At 40.3% G+C, this 25,993-nt stretch overlaps 1 protein-coding gene across 5 annotated transcripts in view; it reads left to right on the top strand.

Moving 5' to 3' along the window:
• Nucleotides 1–6,670, top strand: part of LOC110966537 (trafficking kinesin-binding protein 1-like) — a 165,709-nt gene extending 159,039 nt beyond the window's left edge. For 4 of the 5 annotated variants that reach the window (XM_051957420.1, XM_022215930.2, XM_022215928.2 and 1 more), the window contains 2 exons: nt 935–1,037; nt 2,315–6,670. In XM_051957420.1, the coding sequence (XP_051813380.1) occupies nt 935–1,037; nt 2,315–3,389 (1,178 nt within the window). In that variant the 3' untranslated portion in view covers nt 3,390–6,670. Of the gene's footprint in view, nt 1–934; nt 1,038–1,386; nt 1,523–2,314 lie in introns of all 5 variants that reach the window. The other variant, XR_002596750.2, reaches the window with a different exon arrangement.
• Nucleotides 6,671–25,993: the final 19,323 nt, after the last annotated feature.

The raw sequence follows: 25,993 nt of genomic DNA, 5'->3' as shown, positions 1-25,993 counted from the left end.
TGGACTTATTTGGAACTAAGCCATACTATTAGTAAGATCCATTTCATTTCTGAGACACTCGTGCAGCAAACAAACACTCGGATACAGAAATATCACGGCTCCAGTTAATACGTGCATGCGTCTGTATCCGGTGTTATTAGTGCAGCTGTTCCAGTCACATGAGCGCTGACTTAGTAGCTTTGCTGTAAGGTCACCTTTGTACATACGCGTAACACTCTTCGTTGGTGCAGATAATACTGCACTGTAAAGCATGAAGCCCAAACAGGAAATAATCATAGTTGCCTTTACAGTTGATAGTATGAGTCATTTTTACTGCATGACTTTTCTGCCTTATTGCAGTGTGTTATCTTTTAAAGCATGTATTTATAAATCATCATTATATTTAATACAGTACGAGCCATGTACAATACAAATCATAGCAGATAAATTAGCCTCATTAATAATTGAGATCCGTAATTTTGCTGACTGCAGCAGTAATCATTAATAGCATGAAAAAAAGTCTGTCAAATGTCAATAATATAAAAAATAGAATAAATCTACAAATACAGCTAACCACAACTAAAACAATTCTCCATTGCCAAACAACAGCTATTAAAACTGAAGTCATCTTTATGACTATTTCTAAAATTTCTTTATTTACATTTATTTGATGAAATTACCCTAAACCTGGACTTGGCAGGTCATTTTTGTGCAATTTAATGACCTGAATCTTTGCAAGCAGCTAAAATCTCATGAAATATTCTTAATATAACTAACACAAGACAGATAAAAGGGAGCTAATGGAGCTGGTGCTTTTGCTCAGGGGCTTCTACTGTAATCATTTCCTATTGCTTCTTTACTTTGTTGAGTTTTTAAGGTCCAATGTTTGGTACGTTTTATATCACCGCTAACAGCTTTTTTTTCTTTTCCTTCTTTCCTGCTTCTCTCCTTAAAGTTCATTTCCCAGGGAAGTGTATGTCACACACCAGCTCCACGTACACCTTCACCACCTGCAGGATTCTCCACCCGTCTGATCAGCTGACCACTGTGTCCTCCAGGTAAGACACACCTTATCTGCTCTAAAATCCATTAATGGAAATTACTTTTAACTTATTGTCATTTTTCTTCTTGGTTTGTATGATAAATATTTAAAAGTGTAGTACACTCTAATGAACACAAGATGGCAGCCGGTCAGATTGCTCTGTGTCTTTAATAGCACAGTGAGTAGAGGAGACGGTCTCCTATTAACGGTTAATCAGCTTGAATAAAAAGCTCCACTGTGTGCTGCCAATAAAATACCAGATTCTCAAGCGAGGAACAAAGTTTACGCTCATTTTCCTCCAAAGCTGATTCTGAGGCAGATATAATCATGCTCTTTATGTCCCTGCTGTCTGATTGGCTCGACAGGTCATGTGATGAGGATGAAGAAATGGAGTTGTATCATGTGGTTGTCATGGCCGAAGTAGAGCAGACCCATTGAGTGCACCTACTAGTGTGCACATGGGTGAGGAAATGCATGGTGGTGCATTTCTAAAGACTCTGGGTGTGTGTAAAAAAACAGAATAACATCAGAAATTTGCTCTAACTCTCTGCTCTGATCAAACTTTGAGGGTCATGATGTGTAGGAAGCTACATGAGGCTAATCTTGACGGCGCTAAACCCACAAAAATCTATGAAAATAAATGTTCACTGCTATGGTGAAAAGCTCGAGTTAGCCACAGCACTGTCATTCCAACTTGCTTCAATTGCTTCCTCCCAATATGATCCAAACTAACAACCGTCGTAATTGTTTCAGTTATATGGTGGAAATAATCTAAGCATCAAAGTCCACTGCTTAGCTGGCTCAGGTATCATTAGCTGTCAGAACTTTTCTGGCTTGAAGGAGATCATTCCCAATCAACACTTGAAGCCAGCTCTGAATCCAGAGAGAGTTTACTATTTCCTCTTAGTATGGCCACAAAAAGGTCACATGCAAATATATAGACGATGGACTTGTGCGCTGAATTTGTTTTCACCATGTACCTAAATTAATCAGGGCTCCAGTAAATAACTTATTGTGTGATGAACTGTCCGATGTGTGGCCAACAAAAGCCGAAACATTCTAGTCAGTTTGCAAAACAGGATAAAGATTAATTCAAGTGTTAATTCATGCATGTTCTTGTTTTAGGTTATTGGTGTCTGTGTAACTCTAAATGAATCTTTATTTGTAGTATTGGCATGATAACTCATTATTTTGTCTCTGTCTCTGTCCTCATGCTGTTTTCCTGCTGATTCTATTCCCTCTTCCTCCTCTTCTCTACCATCTCTTATCCCTCTATCATCCTTCCACTTCCAGCCCAGCCGTAGGTTCTTGTCAGAGCAGCGCCTGCATCGGCACTCCCACCCTCATTCCCTCGCCGATACCCTTCTCAGCCCCACCTACTCCTTCCTACACTCCCAGCTGCACCCCTCGCCGCCTCTCCCTGTCGCTGTCCTTAGCCGAGTCCTCCACCAACCTTCGGGACTCCACTAAGACCACCAGCACCTCTCTGGGCCTGGTGCGCCTCCTGCTGGAGCGAGGCATTTCTGCCTCCGTGTATAATCCTTGCAGCTGGGACCGAGTGTTGGACGCTGGTGGAGCTTTGCCGGTTGTGGGAGAAGTGCAGCAGCAGAGGTGCACAGACAGACCGGAGGAAACTGATGTCAGACGTTTACGGAAGCGTCCGGACTCCCTCCTCCTGGAGCCGTCCACCCCGCCCAGCTCCCCTCGCTCCAAATCGGCTTCCTCCACCTCTTCACGCCCAGTGTTCCAGTTCAGCCCCTCCACTGATGACCCGCCGTATTATGACACCTTCCTCGCCTCTAAACCGGCTCGTACCATTTTGAGGGAAGTCCTGGGGGAGGCAGAGAAGGAGTGGGAGGACCAGGAGGATGATGACGGTCAAACAGAGATGACGAACCTGCGCCTTGTGGACAAACTGAAACGTTTCCGCACCCTTTCCCCGCATTCTGCTTCGGGTTCCTCTGGGAGTACTCTGCTAGCCCCCTTTGGCTCCACTGGATTAGGGAACAGTGCGCTGGGTGGGGGGCTTCCAGGTTTGAATGCAGGACTGAGGAGAAATCGAAGCTACCCCGCCATGGTGGGGGCCAGCATGGCTATGAAAGACCCAGGAGGCCCTTCCAGTACAGAAATACTCATACCACATACAATGCAAACCCCACATGCACAACACACCGTGCGTACACAGGAAATGGGCAAAATGCAAACGAATCACACACTGGTCTCAAAGGCCATACAGATACCACAGACTCTACATGCACTGGAAACGGTCACACCACAGACGATAATGCAGAGACACTCCATACCAAACGGTGACCTGCGGGATTCACCAAGACACGGCCAACATAGTGATGATGAAACTGGGACATAATCGGTAAAACTGAGTGTATTCGCTCACATTTCAACTTGCAATCTCAAATATTTTACATTATGATACTCATGCCACACATAACTACAGTATACAGCAATGAACAATCCACCCACAGACTCACTCAAACAGTTCCTCATCCTTCTCAACAATCATCAGTCTGATCAGTGAGAACTGAATGAAATAAGGTGAATAAAGCAGTAGTGGCTGAAACTGTTACACTGTGTTAAATACTGTCAGGCCAGACTAATGCTGATGGAGTATGTTGCCTTCCTTTGTGTGCGTTTTAACTGTATATTGTATATGAATTATGCTGTGTCATATAGTATAATATTAAAGGCCCAATCTGGTGTAGTTTCTGCAGTTTTCTCCCCCCCCCCGTTTTAGTTAATGAATGAGTGCACTTCTGAAAAAAGCTATACTGTGCTTCAGTTAAAGGCAGCTAGACTTCTTTTGTGGTTCTCAGAGATGTTTCACCTTCATCCAAGAGGATTCCTCAGTTCTAACTAACTGATGGGTGGTTCCAGGTATTTATTCTCACCTCCAAGTCACGAGGCTGATGGTCCATTAATGACCCACATGATGTGAGGTAGGAAAAGTGGTGAAACTGTCTGGTTGTGGGTCTAAAGACTGCATTAGAAGAACCTGATATTTAGTGTCTTCGACTGAACAGAGAAGAGTCTGTGACACCACATAATTATTGCGCAGTTTTCGGTCCCTACCCAAACAGTTTCACCACTATTCACACCTCAATTCATGTACGTCTCGGGTATTAAATGGACCATCATCCATGTGATTTGGAGGAGAGAATAAATACCTGAAACTCTCCATGAGTCAGTCAGAGTTGAGGAAGCCTCTTTATGAGAAATGAAAGGTCTTCAAGAACCAAAGAAGGATTCTAGTTTCCTTCTGATGACCCATTTAGGATCACAATGACCTTGATGACAGAGAAGCCTCACAGACATGCTGACTTTTAAATGTACTGTACTGACTTTAATTTAAGATTGTTTTCCTTGAGATTATTTGGAAGAAAGTGAGGTTATATTCAAATAAGTTAAAGTGCTGTGTCATACTTCCTTAGAGCATTTTACCTGTGAACAACCTTCATAAATGACACATCTGTAAGACGACAGACAGTACAAACAAAGGATTTTTGGTTTTTTGGCTTTGCTTTTGGACTTTTAACCTGGCATCTGTGAATACTTTGTCAGAGCACCCAAAGAGACCATTTTATGCGCACAAAATGACAATTTTATGCGTTATGCCATTCCATTGTTGTGTCTATGGTATGAGGTGGCCTTCCCAAAGACAGAGACTAATGTCAACCAAAGCTAAGCCAAGAAATCGTCACCTAAAAACATTTCTCTTATTTTCGGGCCCTTATGGCATTATTTCTGTACTGCACTGAAGTTAAATGAAAGTTCTAAAGTCACATACAGAGAGATTTTTTTTTTTTTTTTTACCAGCAACCCTTTCCCCTCTCTAATTCTGTCATTTGTACTTTAAAATTGATCCAGATTGGGGCTTTAATGTGTCCTCTTGCTGTGACTGAATGTTCTTATGTGCCTCAAAAACAAACATACTGTATCTCATTGTAATATGGGTTTGTTTTGTTCGAATACTTTAATATTCTATTTTGCCTTTTATCACATGGTATGCAGTAGAGATAGAAGAAACAATAATAACTGTGCAAATTAATTTATTTGCATTTCAACCTGCCCTCATTTGAGATGTTTTTAGGTTGGTTTTTTTTGGTTGTTTTTCAGTTGTCTCCTATTGAGTTGTAGAAATTGCAGGGAAGATGTAGTACATGAATGGAAACACTGTGATTACTGACCTGCAGAGAACACAAGAACTTCTTTTTGTTTTTCATTTTAGTTCTCTGTACGTTTCATTTCCATGGCGTCAGTATAGATGGAGTTTGACGGATGCAGGCACAAACATCTTGAGCCAACAAAATGCAGATGGAGCTGCAGCATGAGAAAGTAAAATCACAAGCACAGCTAAAGCCTGAGCTTTCCCTGAAAACCAAAGTTACACCCTGATAAACACTCGGAGGGACCACGGAGTTCTAATCTGTTTGCAGCAGGTTCTTTTTGCAATACTTTATTTTTTCCATATTCCACATGTGCACCTTGTTTCCCCCATAAATCAGCTCCATCGTAGGCATCAGGGCTGCCACCATGGCATTTATTCTGTCAAAGCAAGCACGTGGTTAGAAAATGTAAAGCAATATTAAACTATGAGACTATTCTGAATGTAGCTGTTAAACGAGCGACTTGAACTATCCAAATGTTGGTTTTAAGAGCCTGAGCTTTCATGTGTAACAGTTTGTTTCTGGTGTCGCTGACCCAGTTCCAGTGTCGACCCTGATGGACTCAGACTTTGATGATGATTGACAGCCCTCTTATGGCACTTACACATTTTCTCTAAATCCTACTTGGGTGTATTTGAAAAGTGAGAATGAGAGCCTGTCCAGGTGACATGTTATCAGTCCATCCATTAAAGTCTGATGGTTCTGTGCTGACACTGTAACTGGACCAATGAATGATTAATGCAATGAAGAGATCAAATGTCCGGCCGTGATACTGGCAGTGATGAGATGAAATCCTTAATGATAAAGGGACTAAACTATTGATGGTTATCGGGTGGCAGATTAACGATCATTAAGTATATTTATGATGTACTTGGATGGTTAAAAGCGACTGAATGACAGCTGTACATGTTTAAGTGCAGCACTTTTGCAGATTTTATTCATTTTGAACTTAAATGGAATCATTTGTGCAGGTTTATGTTCTTATGGGACACATTTCTATAACGTAGAATAAAAATGGCTTCTTAGAATCATTTCCATTGAAAACAGTGAGTACAGTTTGCTGCCTGTAAGCCTACAGTTCATTAAAGACAGTATTTAAAAACAAAACCAGGTGGTAAGACTGAAACATGAAGAAGTTGGTGTGTGTGTGTGAGCTTGTTTTTCTGTCATTTCATCTGAATGTAAGTTATTACAAACGGTAATCTGCTGTAGGCCGTATGCTTGTGTACAGTATGTTGATTTACCTTTGGTTTGTTTTGACTTCATAAGGGGAACTATTATTGTATTGTAAATGTAAGGAAACCAGTCATGCTAACTTTTCTTTTTTTTAAAAAAATAAACGGTAGAGAAAAAGGTAATTTAGTTGTTTATTTATCGTGAGGAGGGGAATAAAACTTTTGTGGTCAGGGACTGACAAGTTTTATTTTACTGAACAGAATGTACTGTCAATAAAATAATAAATACGTAAGATTGACTTGTTTGCCTTATTCCAAAAAAAAATGTTTTTTTTAATTAAGGGCCAGTTTTCTCAATTTTTGTTTACATATTCAAATATGGTATTATATATCTAAAAATGCCCTAGCTTTATTTCAAGAACAGCAATCCAAATAGCGGTTAAAGCCAGCTTCAAACTTTTGGATTAATTTTGCCGACCTATTTGTTTCCTTGGTTTTACAGAGGAGGTTCGTGGATTTCTTTTTGTCATTCCATAAATCATAAAATGTTGTCAACTCCCTGAAGAAAATCCAATGTCATATTTTTAAGAATAAAACATTCTATAAATTAGGCTATAGCTGATTTATTAAGAAACCCCTCAAGAGAAATTTTGAAGATAATATAAAGTCTAAAGTCTGTATAAATAGAAAGCACGATGAAGTCTAGTGTGTGTAGCTGCTACTGGAGGGAATATTTGAAAAACAACTATTTTGAGAAACCAGCCTTTAAATAAAATGACAAAAGACAAAATGTGGTGAAACAAACACTTAAATGTGTGTGTTTTGATATAGGATTTATGGAAGCAAAATAGTTTGAAATCTCAAAACACGAAAACAAGCATGTATAACTTCTATTCATTTTCAACCTCTGGTTCAGTGAAGTTTAATAGGAGCTACACTCAACAAAAATATAAACGCAACACTTTTGTTTTTGCTCCCATTTTTTATGAGATGAAATCAAAAGATCTAAAACTTTTTCCACATACACAATATCACCATTTCTCTCAAATATTGTTCACAAATCTGTCTAAATCTGTGATAGTGAGCACTTCTGCTTTGCTGAGATAATCCATCCCACCTCACAGGTGTGCCATATCAAGATGCTGATTAGACACCATGATTAGTGCACAGGTGTACCTTAGACCTACAATAAAAGGCCACTCTGAAATGTGCAGTTTTATCACAGCACAATGCCACAGATGTCTCAAGATTTGAGGGAGCGTGCAATTGGCATGCTGACAGCAGGAATGTCAACCAGAACTGTTGCTCGTGCATTGAATGTTCATTTCTCTACCATAAGCCGTCTCCAAAGGCGTTTCAGAGAATTTGGCAGTACATCCAACCAGCCTCATAACCACAGACCACGTGTAACCACACCAGCCCAGGACCTCCACATCCAGCATGTTCACCTCCAAGATGGTCTGAGACCAGCCACTCGGACAGCTGCTGAAACAATGGGTTTGCATAACCAAAGAATTTCTGCACAAACTGTCAGAAACCGTCTCAGGGAAGCTCATCTGCATGCTCATCGTCCTCATCGGGGTCTCGACCTGACTCCAGTTCGTCGCTGTAACCGACTTGAGTGGGCAAATGCTCACATTGGATGGCGTCTGGCACGTTGGAGAGGTGTTCTCTTCACCAATGAATCCCGGTTTACACTGTTCAGGGCAGATGGCAGACAGTATGTGTGGCGTTGTGTGGGTGAACCGTTTTCTGATGTCAGTGTTGTGGATGGAGTGGCCCATGGTGGCGGTGGGGTTGTGGTATGGGCAGGCATCTGTTATGGACCAAGAACACAGGTGCATTATATTGATAGCATTTTGAATGTACAGAGATACTGTGACGAGATCCTGAGGCCCATTGTTGTGGCATACATCCAAGAACATCACCTCATGTTGCAGCAGGATCATGCAAGGCCCCATGTTGCAAGGATCTGTACACAATTCTTGGAAGCTGAAAATGTCCCAGTTCTTGCATGGCCAGCATACTGTCACCCATTTAGCATGTTTGGGATGCTCTGGATCGGTGTATACAACAGTGTGCACCAGTTCCTGCCAATATCCAGGAACTTCGCACAGCCATTGAAGAGGAGTGGATCCCCCCCCAATAAAACAATAAAACAAAACTGCACCTTTCAGAGTGGCCTGTCTAAGGCACACCTGTGCACTAATCATGGTGTCTAATCAGCATCTTGATATGGCACACCTGTGAGGTGGGATGGATTATCTCAGCAAAGGAGAAGTGCTCACTATCAGATTTAGACAGATGTGTGAACAATATTTGAGAGAAATGGTGATATTGTGTATGTGGAAAAAGTATTAGATCTTTGAGTTCATCTCATAAAAAATGGGAGCAAAAACAAAAGTGTTGCGTTTATATTTTTGTTGAGTGTATTTACAATAGAATCACACCATGTCACAGCCTTTTTAAAAGGCAGTAAGAACACAGAATTGCCACTAAGTGATATCTAAAAATATGACTTAGCAGAAGTTTGATCTGCCTTCATAACATTACTATTTTGGTTTCTACTTATTTGTATCTCAGATTTCAGCCTTTCTTGTCATACGGTACCACATATTGTATGGATATGTCTGTTTTAGTGCGATGATTACACTACACAGGTATTAACATGTCTATATGCAGTAAAGAATTGATGAGTTGTTCAAGCCGGAGGAATGAGTGGAGATGGATGCAGCTTTACTCAGGCTGTAATTAAAATGGAATTAAATGGAAATTCTAAATTATTTCTTCTCACCACCAATGTCACACAGAAACGCAACAAGGATTGATGGAAAGGTCACATTGTGCAGTTTTACCTGCAATTAATACATTAAGAGCATCTACAAGACTCTACAGGTTTATCCAGCTTAAATGGTGTGTTTACTGGTTTCAGGTGCGGCAAAAAACACTAGAGAGATCAGCTTTGTTACTGTAGTAGTTCCACTTACAGCTCAATTCCACTGGGAGGCAGTGTGCCTCAGAGAACAGAGCTGACAGCTGGCATAAACACAAACCACGGCCAAGTCTAAGCCTGCAAATGAAAGCAAACCAGCACAGAAAGCTTAAGTAAAGCACCCAGTGTTGGACTAGTAAACCCACTGAAAGCAACACTGCTCTCCATCTGAATGTCGGAGAGAGAGGAGGGACAGATGGATGTTTGTGAAATGTTTTTTGATGCTTAGAGGAGGACTGGCAGGTGTGTCTGCTCCCACTGGGGAAATGAGAACATTCTGCAGACCTGAGTCAGCCAGGACAGGAAGGAGACTCACGAAGAGCTGATATGATGGTAGAGAAGGAAACTTTTGTTCCTGGCAAGTCTCAGCTTGTTTAGTAGAGAATTCACAATAACAGCAGTCTGGTGGAGCTCATCATCTGTTGAGGTAAACAGACGTTTTAGGACAGTTAATGCCAACTTAATGGACGTCACAAACAAAATATAATTAAAAAATAGAAAAGAAAAAAATATTTCTCAAGCTACAGAAATTTAACATTTGACTTGCTTTTCAGTTAAAAATAGAGCTGCACAGTGGATTGGTAGTTTCACCTTGCAGCTAGAAGATCCCCAGTTCAAATCCCGGCCTTCCTGGGATCTTTATGCATGGAGTTTGCGTGTTCTCCCTGTGCATGAGTGGGTTTTCTTCGCAAAACATCCATCCATCCATCCATTCTCTATACACCGCTTTATCCTCACTATGGTCGTGGGGGGTGCTGGAGCCTATCCCAGCTGACTCAGGTGAAGGCAGGGGACACCCTGGACAGGTCGCCAGTCTGTCACAGGGCTACATATACAGACAAACAATCACACTCACATTCACACCTACAGGCAATTTAGAGTGATCAATGAACCTCAGCATATTTTTGGACTGTGGGAGGAAGCCGGAGTACCCGGAGAAAACACACACATGCACAGGGAGAACATGCAAACTCCATGCAGAAAGATCCCAGGCCCACCCCGGGATTCAAACCAGGGATCTTCTTGCTGCAAGGTGAAAGTGCTAACCACTATTCCTCTGTGCAGCCCTCTTCGCAAAACATGCTGAGGTTAATTACTAACTCTAAATTCTCTGCAGGTGTGAATGTGAGCGTGACTGGTTGTTTCTACATATAGCCCTATGATAGAGTGTTGACCTGTCCAGGGTGTCTCCTACCTTCACCTTAAATTAGCTGGGATAGACTCCAGGCTCCTAATGAGGATTAAGTGACGTAGAGATAATGGATGGATGGATGAATTAAAAAAAAGTCTAAAAGTCCACTTCTCCTTCAGTTTCTGGGCATGTTTCAAAGCCAAGATGACTCAAGAGGCTCTTGTGCACAGAGTAATTACCAGCGGCTTGGAAAGAAGGTCCACTCCACTGATGGGATGTGTGATAAAATCCTCAAGAGGTGAAACATGATGGGCTGCATCTTTCAGCAAGGATCCTTCACAGTGTTTCAACATGTGTGGTCGAAAAAACTTCCAAAAACCTGCAACATGGCCACAGACTGAATATGTGCAAAATTTTAAGCTAATACTCCGATTGTGATGTATAGATAGTAGTAGGTAACTATATAAGCACTATTTACTTTTATCTGTTCTCCTAACCAAATACTAAATAATGACATTCCCACAGCCACCTTTGTACCACGTATTATGTTCAAAATTCTGTATTCTTTCTTGTTTTTCATGCTTGTCTCCACACGGTTAGTCATTGAAACAGCAATTAAATGCCAAACGAAGAGGTCATTTGTGCAATGATTACTGTAACTTTTCTGACAAATAAGATAAGATAAACTTTACTCATCCCACAATGGGGAAAGTTCACTGTTACAGTAGCTCCAAATGAGAGAAAAATAGTTTAAGGACAGTCAGGATAAATAAAACACAAAAACACAGAGAACATCATATACACAGAAGATTTTTTTTAAAGAAGACTATTTACATGAGGTTGAAAAATAACAGTTATTGCACATAAGTGAGGGAGAAAAGTGCAGCAGTGACAGAGGTAGACCAGTTTATAATGTGGCATTGTACAGTCTGACTGATGTTGGGAAAAATGACCTGCAGAATGTTTCACAGTCTCCAAAAAATAAAAGGTTTATCATAAAAAAAATGAATTTAAGTGAAGAGGAGAAATGTTTGGAGCTTAGGTGGGATGGATCTAAAATAAAAGCTACACAGGTTATAATTTTAATGTTAACGCAACAATGAATAACACAAATTAATACGTTTATTTACAGATAGAAAAAGAAAATCAGAATAAAGGTATTACTTCGCCTTGCTACATGAATAACAGCAGTACCGTCCATCTGCCGTGTAGAACACACTACAACCAGAGACCAGGATTTTCACAATAGAACACAAAGAACCACATGTTATATCTTTTTGGACACCATAAACAGAAACGTGCACAGGTGTGTGCAGCAGAATCTTGTGCTCACCTTGGTAAAAGCTTCATAATGAGAGTTACAGTTTTTGACTGAATTGCCAGAGATGAAGTGGTGTGACGAGCCAAATCTCAGTGAGTTCTCAGTCTGGCTGCAGGTACCGTCACCATGGCAACCTTAATTAACGATGCTGCCACACTCAGCTGAAGGACATTTAGTAATTAGCAACCTCTCTCATATCAGGGCTTTTTACATTCACTTTAACAGGTGTTTCTGCCATCCACAATACAAACACCCAACATGGTGTTAGAGACAGTGGAAATACTTTTTTTCTTATTTTGGGAGCCACACAAATAAACACAATCATTTTTTCATCACTTTAGAGACGGACTGGCCACACATCGTAGTTAAATCATTTAAGAGGACATTATAGTGACTCACCATCAATTCCTGGAAGCTTAACCCAAACAGCTGTTATCTGACTGGATAGACACGCTAATTGAAAGTGAAATACCAAAAAGAATTACCGGAATAATTTAAATAATCGTTTAAATTGCTATTCAGTATTCATTGTCTTTAACTTTTCCTAACAAACAAGCTTCAGTGGTCCACAGTAAATATCCTGCAGTGTCTCTTCAAGGCAGGCTGATATAAAAATAATCCTCATATCTGATCTACATGATGAGGGACTTGTTCACGGGAATTAGCGTTAATCCATCTGCTGAAAACAGCTGCTCAGCTGGAACAGATGTTCATAGGTACTTTTGCAGTTACGTTATCAGTTCCGGAAATCTGTCAGTATTTATTGCCACTTTTAAAATGTGTTTATCCTCAGAGCAGACTGCAGCAGATACATTTCATCACTTTAGTTTGGATGTTGTTGCCATTCCTGTTCCTAACAGTTAGCACCATTGGCCTCAGCTAGCTAGCTAGATAAGTCAGCAGTGAGATTTCTGTTTCACAGCTTTAGGCTGCAGTTCATCAACACAGGAGTAAATGGTGACAGCAGCTAGCACTTATTTCATGCAAACTTCGTGGGCAGCAGGCAAGCACACCTGTAACTCCATCTCACTACACAGAAAGAAGGTCCACCTGGTGGTGTAACCAGGTCCTACAGCACATCTACAGCACACGTCTGTCCTATAGGCTAATTCATCAGTAATCTATAACAATTAATAGATAATTTTCCAAGTACAACTTCCAACACAGCTGCAGGGGCCTAACAGACACTTCTTTTCCATTGATTACATTTCCTTCGACTTCTTCTTTGTACTAAGAGGAGAAATTCTTCTAGGAATTGCATGCAATAAGGACATTTTGCATGCTAACATACTAAACTACGTTAATAAATATGTTAGCATGTTGCAATTAACATTTAGATATGTCCGAATTGTGCATTGTTAGTTGCTTTACATCAGCATTCTACAACCAATGAAGCAGACTTTAATTTGTTGGTATAAAGTATAATTAGATCTACTTTGTTAATGATTTGATGTTTTGTATAGATGAGGACCTCACAGCTGCTATCATCATGAACCCCTGTCAGCTACTGGATCTTGTGTGCATCTGTCCAGTTCACACAATGCTGGAGAATTCATTCCTCACTGATTCATGCTTTGTCTGTTTGTCTGACGCTGGAGCCAAACTGTGAAGAAACTTCTGCCTTTGGATACTCACTTGATCGATTCCCTATGTCCTGTTTCTCTATGATTGTCACCCACCCACCCACCCACCCACACACACACACACACACACACACACACACACACACACACACACACACACACACACACACACACACACACACACACACACACACACACACACACCAGCTGTAAAGTGAAAGCGCTGCCATTAGAGATTTTCTGTTCCAGTGTAAACATACAACACATATGTTCACTGGAAAATAGGAAAAAATAAATCTGTGAGGGAAAATGTATAAGACACAGTGTTTCTTTGAACTATACTAGCCATTCAGTCAGTACATACACTCAACAAAAATATAAGCACTACACTTTTGTTTTTGCTCCCATTTTTTATGAGATGAACTCAAAGATCTAAAACTTTTTCCACATACACAATATCACCATTTCTCTCAAATATTGCTCACAAATCTGTCTAAATCTGTGATAGTGAGCACTTCTCCTTTGCTGAGATAATCCATCCCACCTCACAGGTGTGCCATATGAAGATGCTGATTAGACACCATGATTAGTGCACAGGTGTGCCTTAGACTGCCCACAATAAAAGGACACTCTGAAATGTGCAGTTTTGTTTTATTGGGGGGTCCACTCTTCTTCAATGGCTGTGTGAAGTTGCTGGATATTGGCGGGAACTGGTACACGCTGTCGTATACGCCGATCTAGAGCATCCCAAACAAGCTCAATGGATGACATGTCCAGTGAGTATGCTGGCCATGCAAGAACTGGGACGTTTTCAGCTTCCAAGAATTGTGTACTGCCAAATTCTCTGAAACGCCTTTGGAGACGGCTTACGGTAGAGAAATGAACACTCAATACACCAGCAACAGCTCTGGTTGAAATTCCTGCTGTCAGCATGCTAATTGCACGCTCCCTCAAATCTTGAGACATCTGTGGCATTGTGCTGTGTGATAAAACTGCACCTTTCAGAGTGGCCTTTTATTGTAGGTCTAAGGTACACCTGTGCACTAATCATGGTGTCTAATCAGCATCTTGATATGGCACACCTGTGAGGTGGGATGGATTATCTCAGCAAAGGAGAAGTGCTCACTATCACAGATTTAGACAGATTTGTGAACAATATTTGAGAGAAATGGTGATATTGTGTATGTGGAAAAAGTTTTAGATCTTTGAGTTCATCTCATAAAAAATGGGAGCAAAAACAAAAGTGTTGCGTTTATATTTTTGTTGAGTATAGTTCAGATGGAGAGAGAGCGCTGTTACTGAGACTTAATGTCAATATAAAGTACATTTTGTAACATGTTACCCAACACCATAGCTGTCAGTTTGCCACCAAGCACTTGTCCATGTATGAGTGGCGATTGCTCTAAGACTGCAAGGGAAGCTCAGCTTCCAAATGCTTTCAACCCAAATGTTGAAAAAATAAGTGGTCCAATATTTACTGTTGTGTGTACATTTCATTGACTAAATATGCGTGACAACATGTTTATCTTTTGTTCAGAATCAGCTACTTATCACAGGACACTGACTCGGCTTTTTTTCACTCATCCTCGCAGCTCCACAGTGCTTTTAACAGTCGGACGCATATCTATGGTCGGACGCGTCTCTGTGAAGCATAGAGTGGGTTGCTCCACTGCAGTGAAACTGGACGGTTATTGGATAAATGCCGGGCTTTGTCCCGCCCATCGGACGCTCAGCGTCTCTGGGGGTCTATGGGGCAGTGGACTGGCCCGGACGCTGGGCTTCTGCATGGTGATTGGATGAGCAGTCTGAAGCTTGATTGACAGCGACATGAGCAAATCAGCGATCTTGAAGTTAAATGATGCACCAAAGCACTTCTCAAGTTTTTCATTCTGTTGTGGTCACTCTGCAGTTTCTGTCCCCAACCAGCAGCTGCAGCTGCAGAGCTTCTCCCCCGTCACTCACTCACACTCAGGCGGTCACACAGCAGCTCCAGCTGCTAGCAAGCTGCAAACAATGGCAGACAATGCGAATGTTGTCGACCGGATTTTGGCGAAGCCATTTGATAGTCTTCCTTATGAAGAGAAAATTAGTGTTAAACTGCAGGGCAGATCAACTCCTAAGATTGAGTTGGTGCAAAAGGTGGGGAAAAGTAACAGGTCTTTTCAGCTGTCCTGGTATGACAAGGTGAGCTGGCTGACTGGAAGTGCTGTCACCAATAAAATGTACTGTTGGCCATGCCTTTTGATGAAACCATCTCAAGGATGTGTTGTCTGGTCAAAAGTGGGCTTTGGGGATCTGTCTAACTTTGACAGGGCATACAAAAGGCATGAAACAAGCAATGAACATGTGAGTGCATGTGCAAGGTTGAGTTGCCTCGGCAGAGTCAGGGTTGAACATGCAATAAATGAAGGCGCTCGCATTCAAGTGGCAAAACATAATGAAACCGTAAAACAAAACAGGGCTTTCCTAAACCGCCTTATTGATGTGACTTCATTGCTTGGCCGCCAGGAGCTGTCATTTAGGGGGCATGATGAGAGTAGTGAATCATCCAACAAGGGGAATTACAGGGAGTTTATTGAAACATTATCAAAATATGACTCTGTCTTGGCCACACAATTCCAGTCATCAGTTGTGTTTTCTGGCATGTCCCATACAATCCAAAATGACTTGATCACTGCTCTTTCAGCCACTCTTTCACATGAGATAAAAGATGAAATTCAGGCTGCTCCCTTTTTTGCATGGCAGGTGGATGAGACAACTGATATAGCTTGCCGTGCCCAACTCTGTCATTGTTCGCTATGTGGATAGTGCAGGAAAAATTCAGGAGCGCTTTATTGGATTTTTTGATGTTTCTGGGGGAAGAGATGCTCAGTCTGTTTTCGAAGTCTTAAATGAGAACATGCAGGGCTACAATTTCAGGGAGAAACTTGTGGCACAAACTTATGATGGGGCTGCTGTCATGTCTTCAGCTCTACATGGTTTGCAGGCCAAAATTAAAGAAATAGCCCCCACTGCAATATTTGTGCATTGCTATGCACACAGACTGAATCTGGTGCTGTCTCAGGGGGCTAAATGCTTATCTGAGTGCAGATTTTTTTTTTGCATCACTCTCTGGGTTTGCCACATTTTTCTCAAAATCCACAAAGAGGATGTCTTTTCTTGAGTCTTCAGGCTGCTCAAGGTTGCCCAGAAATGCTCCTACTCGATGGAATTTCACATCACGGATAGTGAGCACTGGAGCAAACAATTATGATGCCCTCCTGCAGACTTTTGAGAAGATCATTGCAGATAAGACCATGGATGATGATACATTAGATTGAGCCAAAGGCTTTCTGATGAAACTGGAGGATTTCGAGTTTGTGTTCATGTTGTACACATTCGAGCAAATCTTTTCTGAGACTGATGTGGTGTTTGACATTGTCCAGCAGAGAGCTGTGGATATTCTGTACTGCAAAAAAGAATTTAGTCTCTTCTTGCTTATGTCAAAGAGAAAAGGTCAGAGGGTTCTTTCCAAGCTGTTTATGCCAAAGCAGCAGATCTCACATCAGACCCACAAACTGAGCCCCTGAGAAAGCGCCGTCTGTCACAATTACAGGATCCTAAGGAGCGCTACAGAAATCTGTACATGGCCATCCTAGACAATCTCTCAGAGCAGATACCTCGGCGTTTTGCAAATTTGGAAAGCATGCGCTTCTTGGAATTAGTCAATCCAGGGAAATTTGATGAGATGAAAAAAGTGTTTCCAGAGGAGGCATACCAGAGTGTCCTGAAATGTTATGGCCAGTTCTTTGATTCAGGGAGACTGAGATCTGAACTTCAAGTCCTATATTCAAACCAGGACTTGCAGGGCAACAGGGGAAAGCTATGTGATTTCTTGCTGTTTCTGAAAGACATGGAGCTGGACAGTACAATGCCTCAGCTGTGCAAACTGTTGTCATTAGTAGCAATGATTGGCGCTACATCTGCAGGTGTGGAGAGGAGCTTCTCCTGTTTAAAGTGCCTCAAGTCTTACACCCGCAACACAATGGGCCAAGGCCGTTTAAGCAGCTTAGCTCTGCTGGCCATTGAGAGGACACTGGTGAAGTCCGTGGAAAAGACTCCTAGTTGGTACGACCGGGTCACAGATCATTTTCTTGAAAAGGAATGGAGGGTAGAATTTACATACAAATAAACAGACACATATTACAATGTATGGTGAAAATGAGCTTCCCCTCCTAGGAAGACCAGCAGCCGCCACTGATGAACAAACTGTATGACCAAACAAATTTAATTATAGCTATATTCGCTATACATGAAAACTCAAAATAACAGAAATCAATAACTACAGGCTAACTAATCTCAGTATTTTTAATTTGGTGCAGGACTACACACAGCTACAAAACGTATAAAATGAGTGGTTCAGTAAAATACCATTAAACACACTCAAGAAAACAGAGAAACACGTTGATCTCTCCACAACCTGACTAAATGTTTATATTTATCAGTGATTTTCCCTCTGAATCACTCAGACGTTTTATAATATTCCCCTTTTAAAAGGTGTCCTTCTTCAGTATTTTAATGTTTCTTTTAGCTATACAGTATTTTCCCTCTGCTTTCACCGTGCATTACTTCTATGTTTGCATATTCAGAAGTAGCAGTACTGAGACTTCATGTTAATTAACCTCAGGCAGAAATGCTCCTTTTACACCTCCACATTTTTAAGAAATACAAAACACAAATTAAAACAGAGGCATCATGAGTAATAGTGCAAAACTTTCCTTTCCAACATTTTAATTTAAAATTCACAGTGTCTTAGCATTTCCCTTGGCTGAGTGTTTTAAGTTTGATTACTGTAACTATTAAATGTACAGTTCTGAGTGTTTGGTTGTCCTTGGACCCATCAGTTCAATAGACGTCTGCTGAGAGAAACAAACAGATTCTGTTACCCAAAACTACACCATTATGTAATCATTGTAATATTCTGATTGTTTGAGACAATATGAGAACAAGATAACTATCGTCAATTTATTCCAGGGTGAGTATTTCAGCAGCAACATCTTTCATATAATTTGCAACGGGTCCAGAAGGAACAACAAAATGAAGACTAATGTTTTCCACTTCTGCGGCCTGTGAATGTGAATTGCATGAGATGAGTCTCGTTCTTCCCCTCATCCATGGCTCCACTTATTACAGTTTCATTATAACATTCTTAACTTTAACAATATTTACATTCGATTATGAGAATTTGCCTGACAGCAAATTGAATCACGTCAAATGAAGGAGAATTGCATTTCCTCTCCGTCCATTTAGGAAACAAACAATAGCTGGCGTTTCCTCCTGACACCTTCTGACGTCAAAACAACAACAACTAATAAACAGAGTAGAAGCCCACCATTTGTGCCATGTTGAAGTTAATCCCTTCCATTATTGAATGAAATGACTGGATGAGATCAGAAGAAGATGTACAATACTGACAAAACAACACTGACAATCAGGACATGAACACAGGATCTGTGGAGGCGTCCTGTGGTTTCCAGCATCGGTATGCAGATCCTTTGGGTCCTACTGAGGGAGTAGCGATGGGGCTTTCATGGATTAGGCTTGTTGCACATTCTGCAAAATGCTCGGCTGAGTTGGTACCAGTGGCGGTTTTTCACGGAGGCCAAGGGAAGCCTGGCTTCCCCAAAAAATATGCAAGAAAGAAAAAATATAAATAATCTTCACCACTATGTATTTTATGTTTTATATTTTTGTCATTCCTTGTTGTCAAAACACTACATCAGGCATTTCTGCTTTGTGAGGAGCAAAACAGCGCCCCTCTTGTCAAGCTCTTTTTCTGCATTACACTACGTCTCTCATGCCCTCTGCGCTGTCTGTCTGTTCAGAGGCCAGCTTCGCCTTGCCTCCCTTAGAGAAAAAAACATCCCGTATTAGCCAATCAGATTGAAGCAAGGCTCATCGCTTAATGGTCGACGCATCATTAAAAAAAACATAAGGGAGGCCAGATCAAATCTGGCTTCCAACCAATCACAAACTGTGATGAACAATACCCACACTAATCCAGCTGTCCCGTCAGGCGCCAGCAAGCCCACACAGCAAGTATAGCCATCAAGCTAGCCAGAGAATGGATGGTGGCAGGGACCTTGTGTTTCTTGTAAAAAATGACTTCACAAAACTTCCTTTTGAAGTTCAACTACACGTCAAAAGGGACGGTAGGCCAACTCCAAAGCTCAATCTAACTAAGTGTAGAGCTAATGGAAAAGCTCGCTCTTTTTTGTGAAGCGAACTATGCCAGAAACGAGTGGCTAACAGGAAGTGCCAAGCTTAACCGGCTTTTCTGCTGGCCATGTCTCTTTGACCGGTCTACCGGCTCCCTGAACAACCCCTGGAGCACTTAACCTCTTTTTTTTCACTGAAATGAATGAGAAGTCGGTAGAATAAAGGTACTGTAACAGTAGGCTGATTTGTTTACATGAAAATAACAGTTAAAACACCGAATGTAATTTGTTGTTCACACTGGCTTCCTCGGTAATTTTGGTCACGGGCCGCCACTGGTTGGTACCTGGGAAGTTTGGAAGGGGGTCAACGCCTTGGCCTCTATGTCGATATCCTTGAGCCTACTGTCCTGCTTGGGGAGTGCCGGTGGCTGTTGGGCTTAGGTTTAAGCTAGGTTTAAGCATGTTAGATACTAGAAGCAAAGGTTTCCCAGAAGAACACTGAATTATAATGAGATGGTCAGTGTAATTCATTTGACTGATGGGTGAATGTTGCAGGTTTGCTTGTTCTTCTTACATCTCGAGACAGCTGTTTATGCCTCTGGTGGTAAGTTTGAGCTTGTGTCTGTCTATTTTAAAATAAAAGGTTGTATTTGAATTAACATATTTTAATACAAAGGTTGACATTGCTGCTTTTTATGAATAACCAAGAAATATTCTGAAGAACTACAGCCTCACTCAGAAACAAAGTGCATAACTGTATCCTATAAAGCCTTTTATGAGTGTCCACAAAAACCCACATGCTAGAAGGAATCAAAATAAAGAAGAAAAGAAAAGCTTCAAGCTGGCTGCTGTTGTTCCTGGACAACTGCACAGAATGGACATTTAAAGAAGATATTTTTCTTTAGAAAATGTCAGCATATTTGTATGTTTTACTTATATGATGGAGTGTATGTGTCTGTGACAGAATAAATAGAAACTATGGAAATGAGAGTAACGTAAAGATTTATTACAATTTCAAAACACTGAATAAAACCAATAACAGTAACAGTATCTATTAAAATTGAGCTGGAATGTCTAATTTAAACACTGTAGGAGGAGAACCACTATGAAATCTTACGTTCCATGGGGTTTAATGGAGTTCCAATATTAGTTCTGATCTACCTCGAAAAGTAGAAGACTTTTTTTTTTTTTAAATTCATGATTCATATGAAAAATGCATTTCCCTACTCACAGCAATCAATGTGATGGAATGAACATGCCATCATACATAAAATAACCTTTCTTTAAAAGGTGTCTGTGTGAGATTTCTGCCTGAGAACTTTGCATTTAAAACCCTCTAGACACTAGTTTAATGAGAAAAACACTCAGAGAGCACAGTACTCTGCTAAGGCTGCTCAGTCATTGTATCATTTCCAGTGGCAGAAGTCTTTAAAATATACATCACTGCCAAAATCACTCATTTCTGACCTTCCCTGAAAATTTTACCCAAATCCGTTCATCTGTTTTTGAGCAATGTTGCAAACAGACAAACAAACCAACACTGATCATCACATAACTCCACCGAGGCTCCGTCTCCTTTACAGAGTAATAATAATAATAATTCATAGTGAGGTGTGGTGAGATGTCTTCTTTATGAAATGGATGGTTAAAGTAAAATACAGCAAAACATGAATGAATGTCTAGGTATATTTTTGAGTCAGCCCATAGACAAAAAAATCCAAAAGAAGCATACTAGAGATAAGAGGGTTACACTAATCATGCCCTGCATGTCAACTCTATGAAAAAACCTGGTTAGTTCTGCCTCAGGTACAGGAATCCAAGGCTGTGTGCTTGTACTAACTGTACTATTTTGATAGTTTTGAGAGATGTGACGAATAACTCTTTTATCTTTGATTTCGTGACCATCAAAAGGCCCATCGGGTTTGCTCATAACTGTATGTGTTGAATTAATATTAGTCATATGACTTTCTATAAATTGTTCAAAGACTAAGAGGTCAAATGCGTGCTGGATGAGTCAGGAGACGATGTCAAGTTAAACCCCTCTCTCAGTTTGATTTGTTTCCTGTTGTTCCGCTTCCCTTGAGTCATGATTATTCATGGTTTGTTTGGCATAATTACATACATACTATTATGCATACTTTGTATTTCTCAGTGTTGTACAAATCATTTAACAGTGTACAGCAGAGGTGGAGCAGAGAGGTGAAGACAGAAAGCGATAGTGAAGAGAGGATGTAAGATGGATGAAAATCCTGAAGTTTGCTTTGGGCCACTGAAACGTAACGAGCGTACATTTGTAATCATGGTGAGGTTTTTTGATTTAGGAATGTGACAGTGATGACATTTCCAGTGCAAAGCTATATTTAGTCGTCTCTGCTCGTATCACCTGCGTCATCGGAAGGATGTAGAACAAGATGACATGACATGGAGAAAGGAGATGTCACTTTTATTTTTTGTGTCTGTTTTGCTGAAGCGGATTGTGTTTGTCAGAATTTGTTATCTGCTGTAGCCATTTAGTAGTTGTGCATTTTTCTCATTCTTAAACATAAGCAAGATAAATCATTGTTGCATTTACTGTGAAGGAAACACAAAAAACAAGTCTAGAGGGACGTGTCCGGTACATATTTTTAAAATTTTCATGTCCTATTCAGAGCAAGTGATGAGTGAATCTGACAGAACAGCAACGAGGAAGGCGTTTCACTTACATTATGTAAACATAACAAGTGTGTCTGAAAGCACTGAGGCATGCAGCAATATGCAGGCGCTCACATTTGTAGTGTAACAGCATGTCTAGTTTACAGTGAAGGGCATGACTGGGGGACGATGTTAAGAAACTTAAGTATTAATTTCTTAATCAGAGCTGAAGAACAAAAGAGTCTCACTAGTTAACTTCGTTTTCTGTATTAAGTAACAACACCCACCCTCTGTAATTGCGTCTCCCATGCAAACACCCACAACAAGCCATCTAAGGCTCAAACAGTCACCGTGCTGCATGACGGCAGAGCTGCCAGGTCGCATTCATGTCCTTTAATGCAGGTATAAGAGTCTGATACGACAACAGCAGACTAAACACAGACACTGCACACGAGCGTACAGGACTGAAAAGGATGATGTAACTCAGTATAAAAGAAGCCTAATAACTTTCCAGTTGTATTTTCTGAATTGTTGCCCTCCAGAGAGTCACTTAATGGAGAAAAAGGAAGTTATTATATAGGAGAGATGTTAGAAGAAAGATGTAGGTCCTTATCTAACTGGCCGATATTACAGATTTATGGATTTCAGGACATTGTTATTATCCCACACTGCAAAATGTTTCACAGTAATCCAAATCGATCACACCTTAAGAAGTAAATGCAAATGGATGTAAAAGACACAAAGCTTCACATTGTTTTTAATATTGTGACAACCACCATGACAAAAGCCAAGTGAAGAGAACTTGCAGGCCTGATGCCGGCAAGAAAAAAGAGACAAAAAATGGGTTTTATACGTTTTACATTTTGATTTATATATACACATATACATTACCGTTCAAAAGTTTGGGATCATCCAGGCAATTTCATGTTTTCCATGAAAATTTACACTTTAATTCATGTGTTAACACAATTGCATAAGGGTTTTCTAATCATCAATTAGTCTTTCAACACCATTAGCTAACACAATGTAGCATTAGCACACAGGAGTGATGGTTGCTGGAAATGTTCCTCTGTACCCCTATGGAGAAATCAGCCATTTCCAGCTAGAATAGTCATTTACCACATTAACAATGTCTAGACTGTATTTCTGATTATTTTAACGTTATCTTAAAAAATAAGGACATTTCCCAAACCCCAAACTTTTGAGCTGTAGTGGTTATTTATATTATATTATGTTTCATAGGTTTGATAAACTGGAATCAGCCTGTACTTTTCAACAATCGCAGTAAAAGGGTAAAAATAAAACTGATAAACAAGGGAAAATATCATATCGCAATAAAATCGAAGGTAATTTGTCGACAGCATATTGCATTTTAGGTCCAAGTTCGTGCTGCTCTATAAACAGTACTTATGACAGAATCATTGTACATAGAGATGAAATTTTTGCTTTCTTTACTGAAATCAAAATTACCACTGATCACTGCAGATGCTTTTTATTTTCTGCTAACCACACAGTGACACCAGAAAACCACTTAATAATGCCAACTTGACCATTAACTGCGTGATCATTTTATTGCATATTACCAACACACACAGAGTTTCAGATTCAGCATCATTATCTTGTGATAATAACTGAAGCTTGTTGGTTTCCTTATCTGTCCTCCTCTCTGACCGTTCAGGTATCACAAAGTTCCTGCTGATTTGTGTACTTTACACACATTAAGGCCACATCTTCCTCTTTAGTGTGTGAGTTTTATGGCTCATAGCTCCGGTGGTGCTATCTTAATGTCTTTATTGCTGCTTGTAATGGTCAGCAACAGAGAGAAAGGAAGGAAGGAGCGATGGAGGTGAATAGAGAAAGGAAGAAAAGGTTATGTGGCCTAAATTAAAGAGAATAACAGTCTGTCATTACTTATATACTGTTATCTGTCACATTTCAGACATGTCTCTTTTCATGTGAGCTGCAGCTTTACTGCAGCGACACACCTGCAGTTTGCTGGAGTCAAAACATCTCTTCACTGACCAGAACATATTTATCTTCAGCAGCAGATTCATGAAACTTACTGAAGGTGTCACACTGGGCTGTACTGAATACCAAAATAACTGAGAAGCAGATTGTAGAAGCATTTTACATTCTGTACACGGAGTATGTATGAAGGTGGAGAAACCCAGTGGCGGCCCATGACCAAAATTACAGAGGAAGCCAGTGTGAACAACAAATTAGATTCGGTGTTTTAACTGTTATTTTCATGTAAACAAATCAGCCTACTGTTACAGCACCTTTATTCTACCGACTTCTCATTCATTTCAGTGAAAAAAAGAGGTTAAGTGCTCCAGGGGTTGTTCAGGGAGCCGGTAGACCGGTCAAATAGGAGACATGGCCAGCAGAAAAGCCGGTTAAGCTTGGCACTTCTAGTGCAGCGGTTAAGGAGAATATTTGGAAGAATTGTGATAAAAGTACCAAATTTTGCAGATGCATAGCCAAGACCATTGGTAAGCAGAAAAAGGAGAGCTTCAGCAAAAATTAAAAGATTAAGGGGGTGGATTCAATGTTTTATTTAGGATACTCGGTTTTTAGCAAGAAATATGCATTGTGTGTATTTATTTTGTAACTATCTCTTTGACAACAACAAAAAACAATGTACTTTGTAAATACTTAAAAAGTGTTGACAATGTAGAAATGACCAATAAAAAATATTTTAAACTTTCAGAAAAAAAGTAACTAAGCACATCAATTATTTAATTGCCATTCAAAAGTTTTATTCAAGGAATTAACAAAGGACATCTTATACACTAGTGAAGCATGTTGGAACATATATAAGCATCATCATTATGAATGCAAAGAAAATGATGCAAAGTCATGGGACGGCATGGCTCAGTGGGTAGAGTGGCCGTCTTGTAACTGGAAGGTTGCTGGTTCGATCCTTGGCCTGTCATGTCGAGGTGTCCCTGAGCAAGACACCAAACCCTTAATTGCTCCTGGTGGGTTGTGGTTAGTGCCTTGCATGGCAGCTTCCACCGTGTGTGTAAATATGACACATCATGTAAAGTGCTTTGGATAAAAGTGCTATATAAATACAACCATTTACAATATTCATTCTCATAAAGGGGATACTACCACTATTATGTTTCTAGAAAAAATACATGCCAAGTTTGTAATCAATGAATCATCTTTGACAGTAGTTACAGTAATGATAAATTAGCGGAACACTAGCTTGCATAATGCAGGTATTGTCTCACATTTTACAATCATTACTTTGAATCTAAATGTTAAAGCATGTATTTTTTTCAGTGCAATGGTAAGAACCATAATAACATAAACAATACAGCATTATTCGCAAAACAGTTAAACACTTACAGTTTAAGATGACAAGAACAATAATGACATACAAAGAATTGGCAAAACAGTATAAACACAGTTTAAGAGCTCTAATGCCTTGTATCACATTCTTTCAATGTCTATACTTGAAAAAAAAACTACTTACAACTGAATACATCTGTTTATGACTGAATAACATGCATTTTTTTAGTTTGATACTTGACACTGTGTGTAGTTGGTCTGAGTCAGATTCATTAAGCATGTTCAGAGTTCCTGTCTGCTGCAGCTGCCAGAGCAAGCACAGAGAGCAGTGCACTTGATATTAGCTCGCAGACATTTGCATAGTCCCTTGCAGGCTTTTTTACATCCACAATGGATAAGTTCATAGCATGCTTTACTAGCTTCTGGCAGATCTGTCCACTTTGGGATCCATCCTTGTTTG

Source organism: Acanthochromis polyacanthus, chromosome 12 (assembly GCF_021347895.1).
Source record: "Acanthochromis polyacanthus isolate Apoly-LR-REF ecotype Palm Island chromosome 12, KAUST_Apoly_ChrSc, whole genome shotgun sequence".
In the NCBI taxonomy this organism is placed as follows: domain Eukaryota; kingdom Metazoa; phylum Chordata; class Actinopteri; family Pomacentridae; genus Acanthochromis; species Acanthochromis polyacanthus.
The sequence above is the reverse complement of the archived record's forward strand: the minus strand, read 5'-3'. Positions and strand labels throughout refer to the sequence as shown.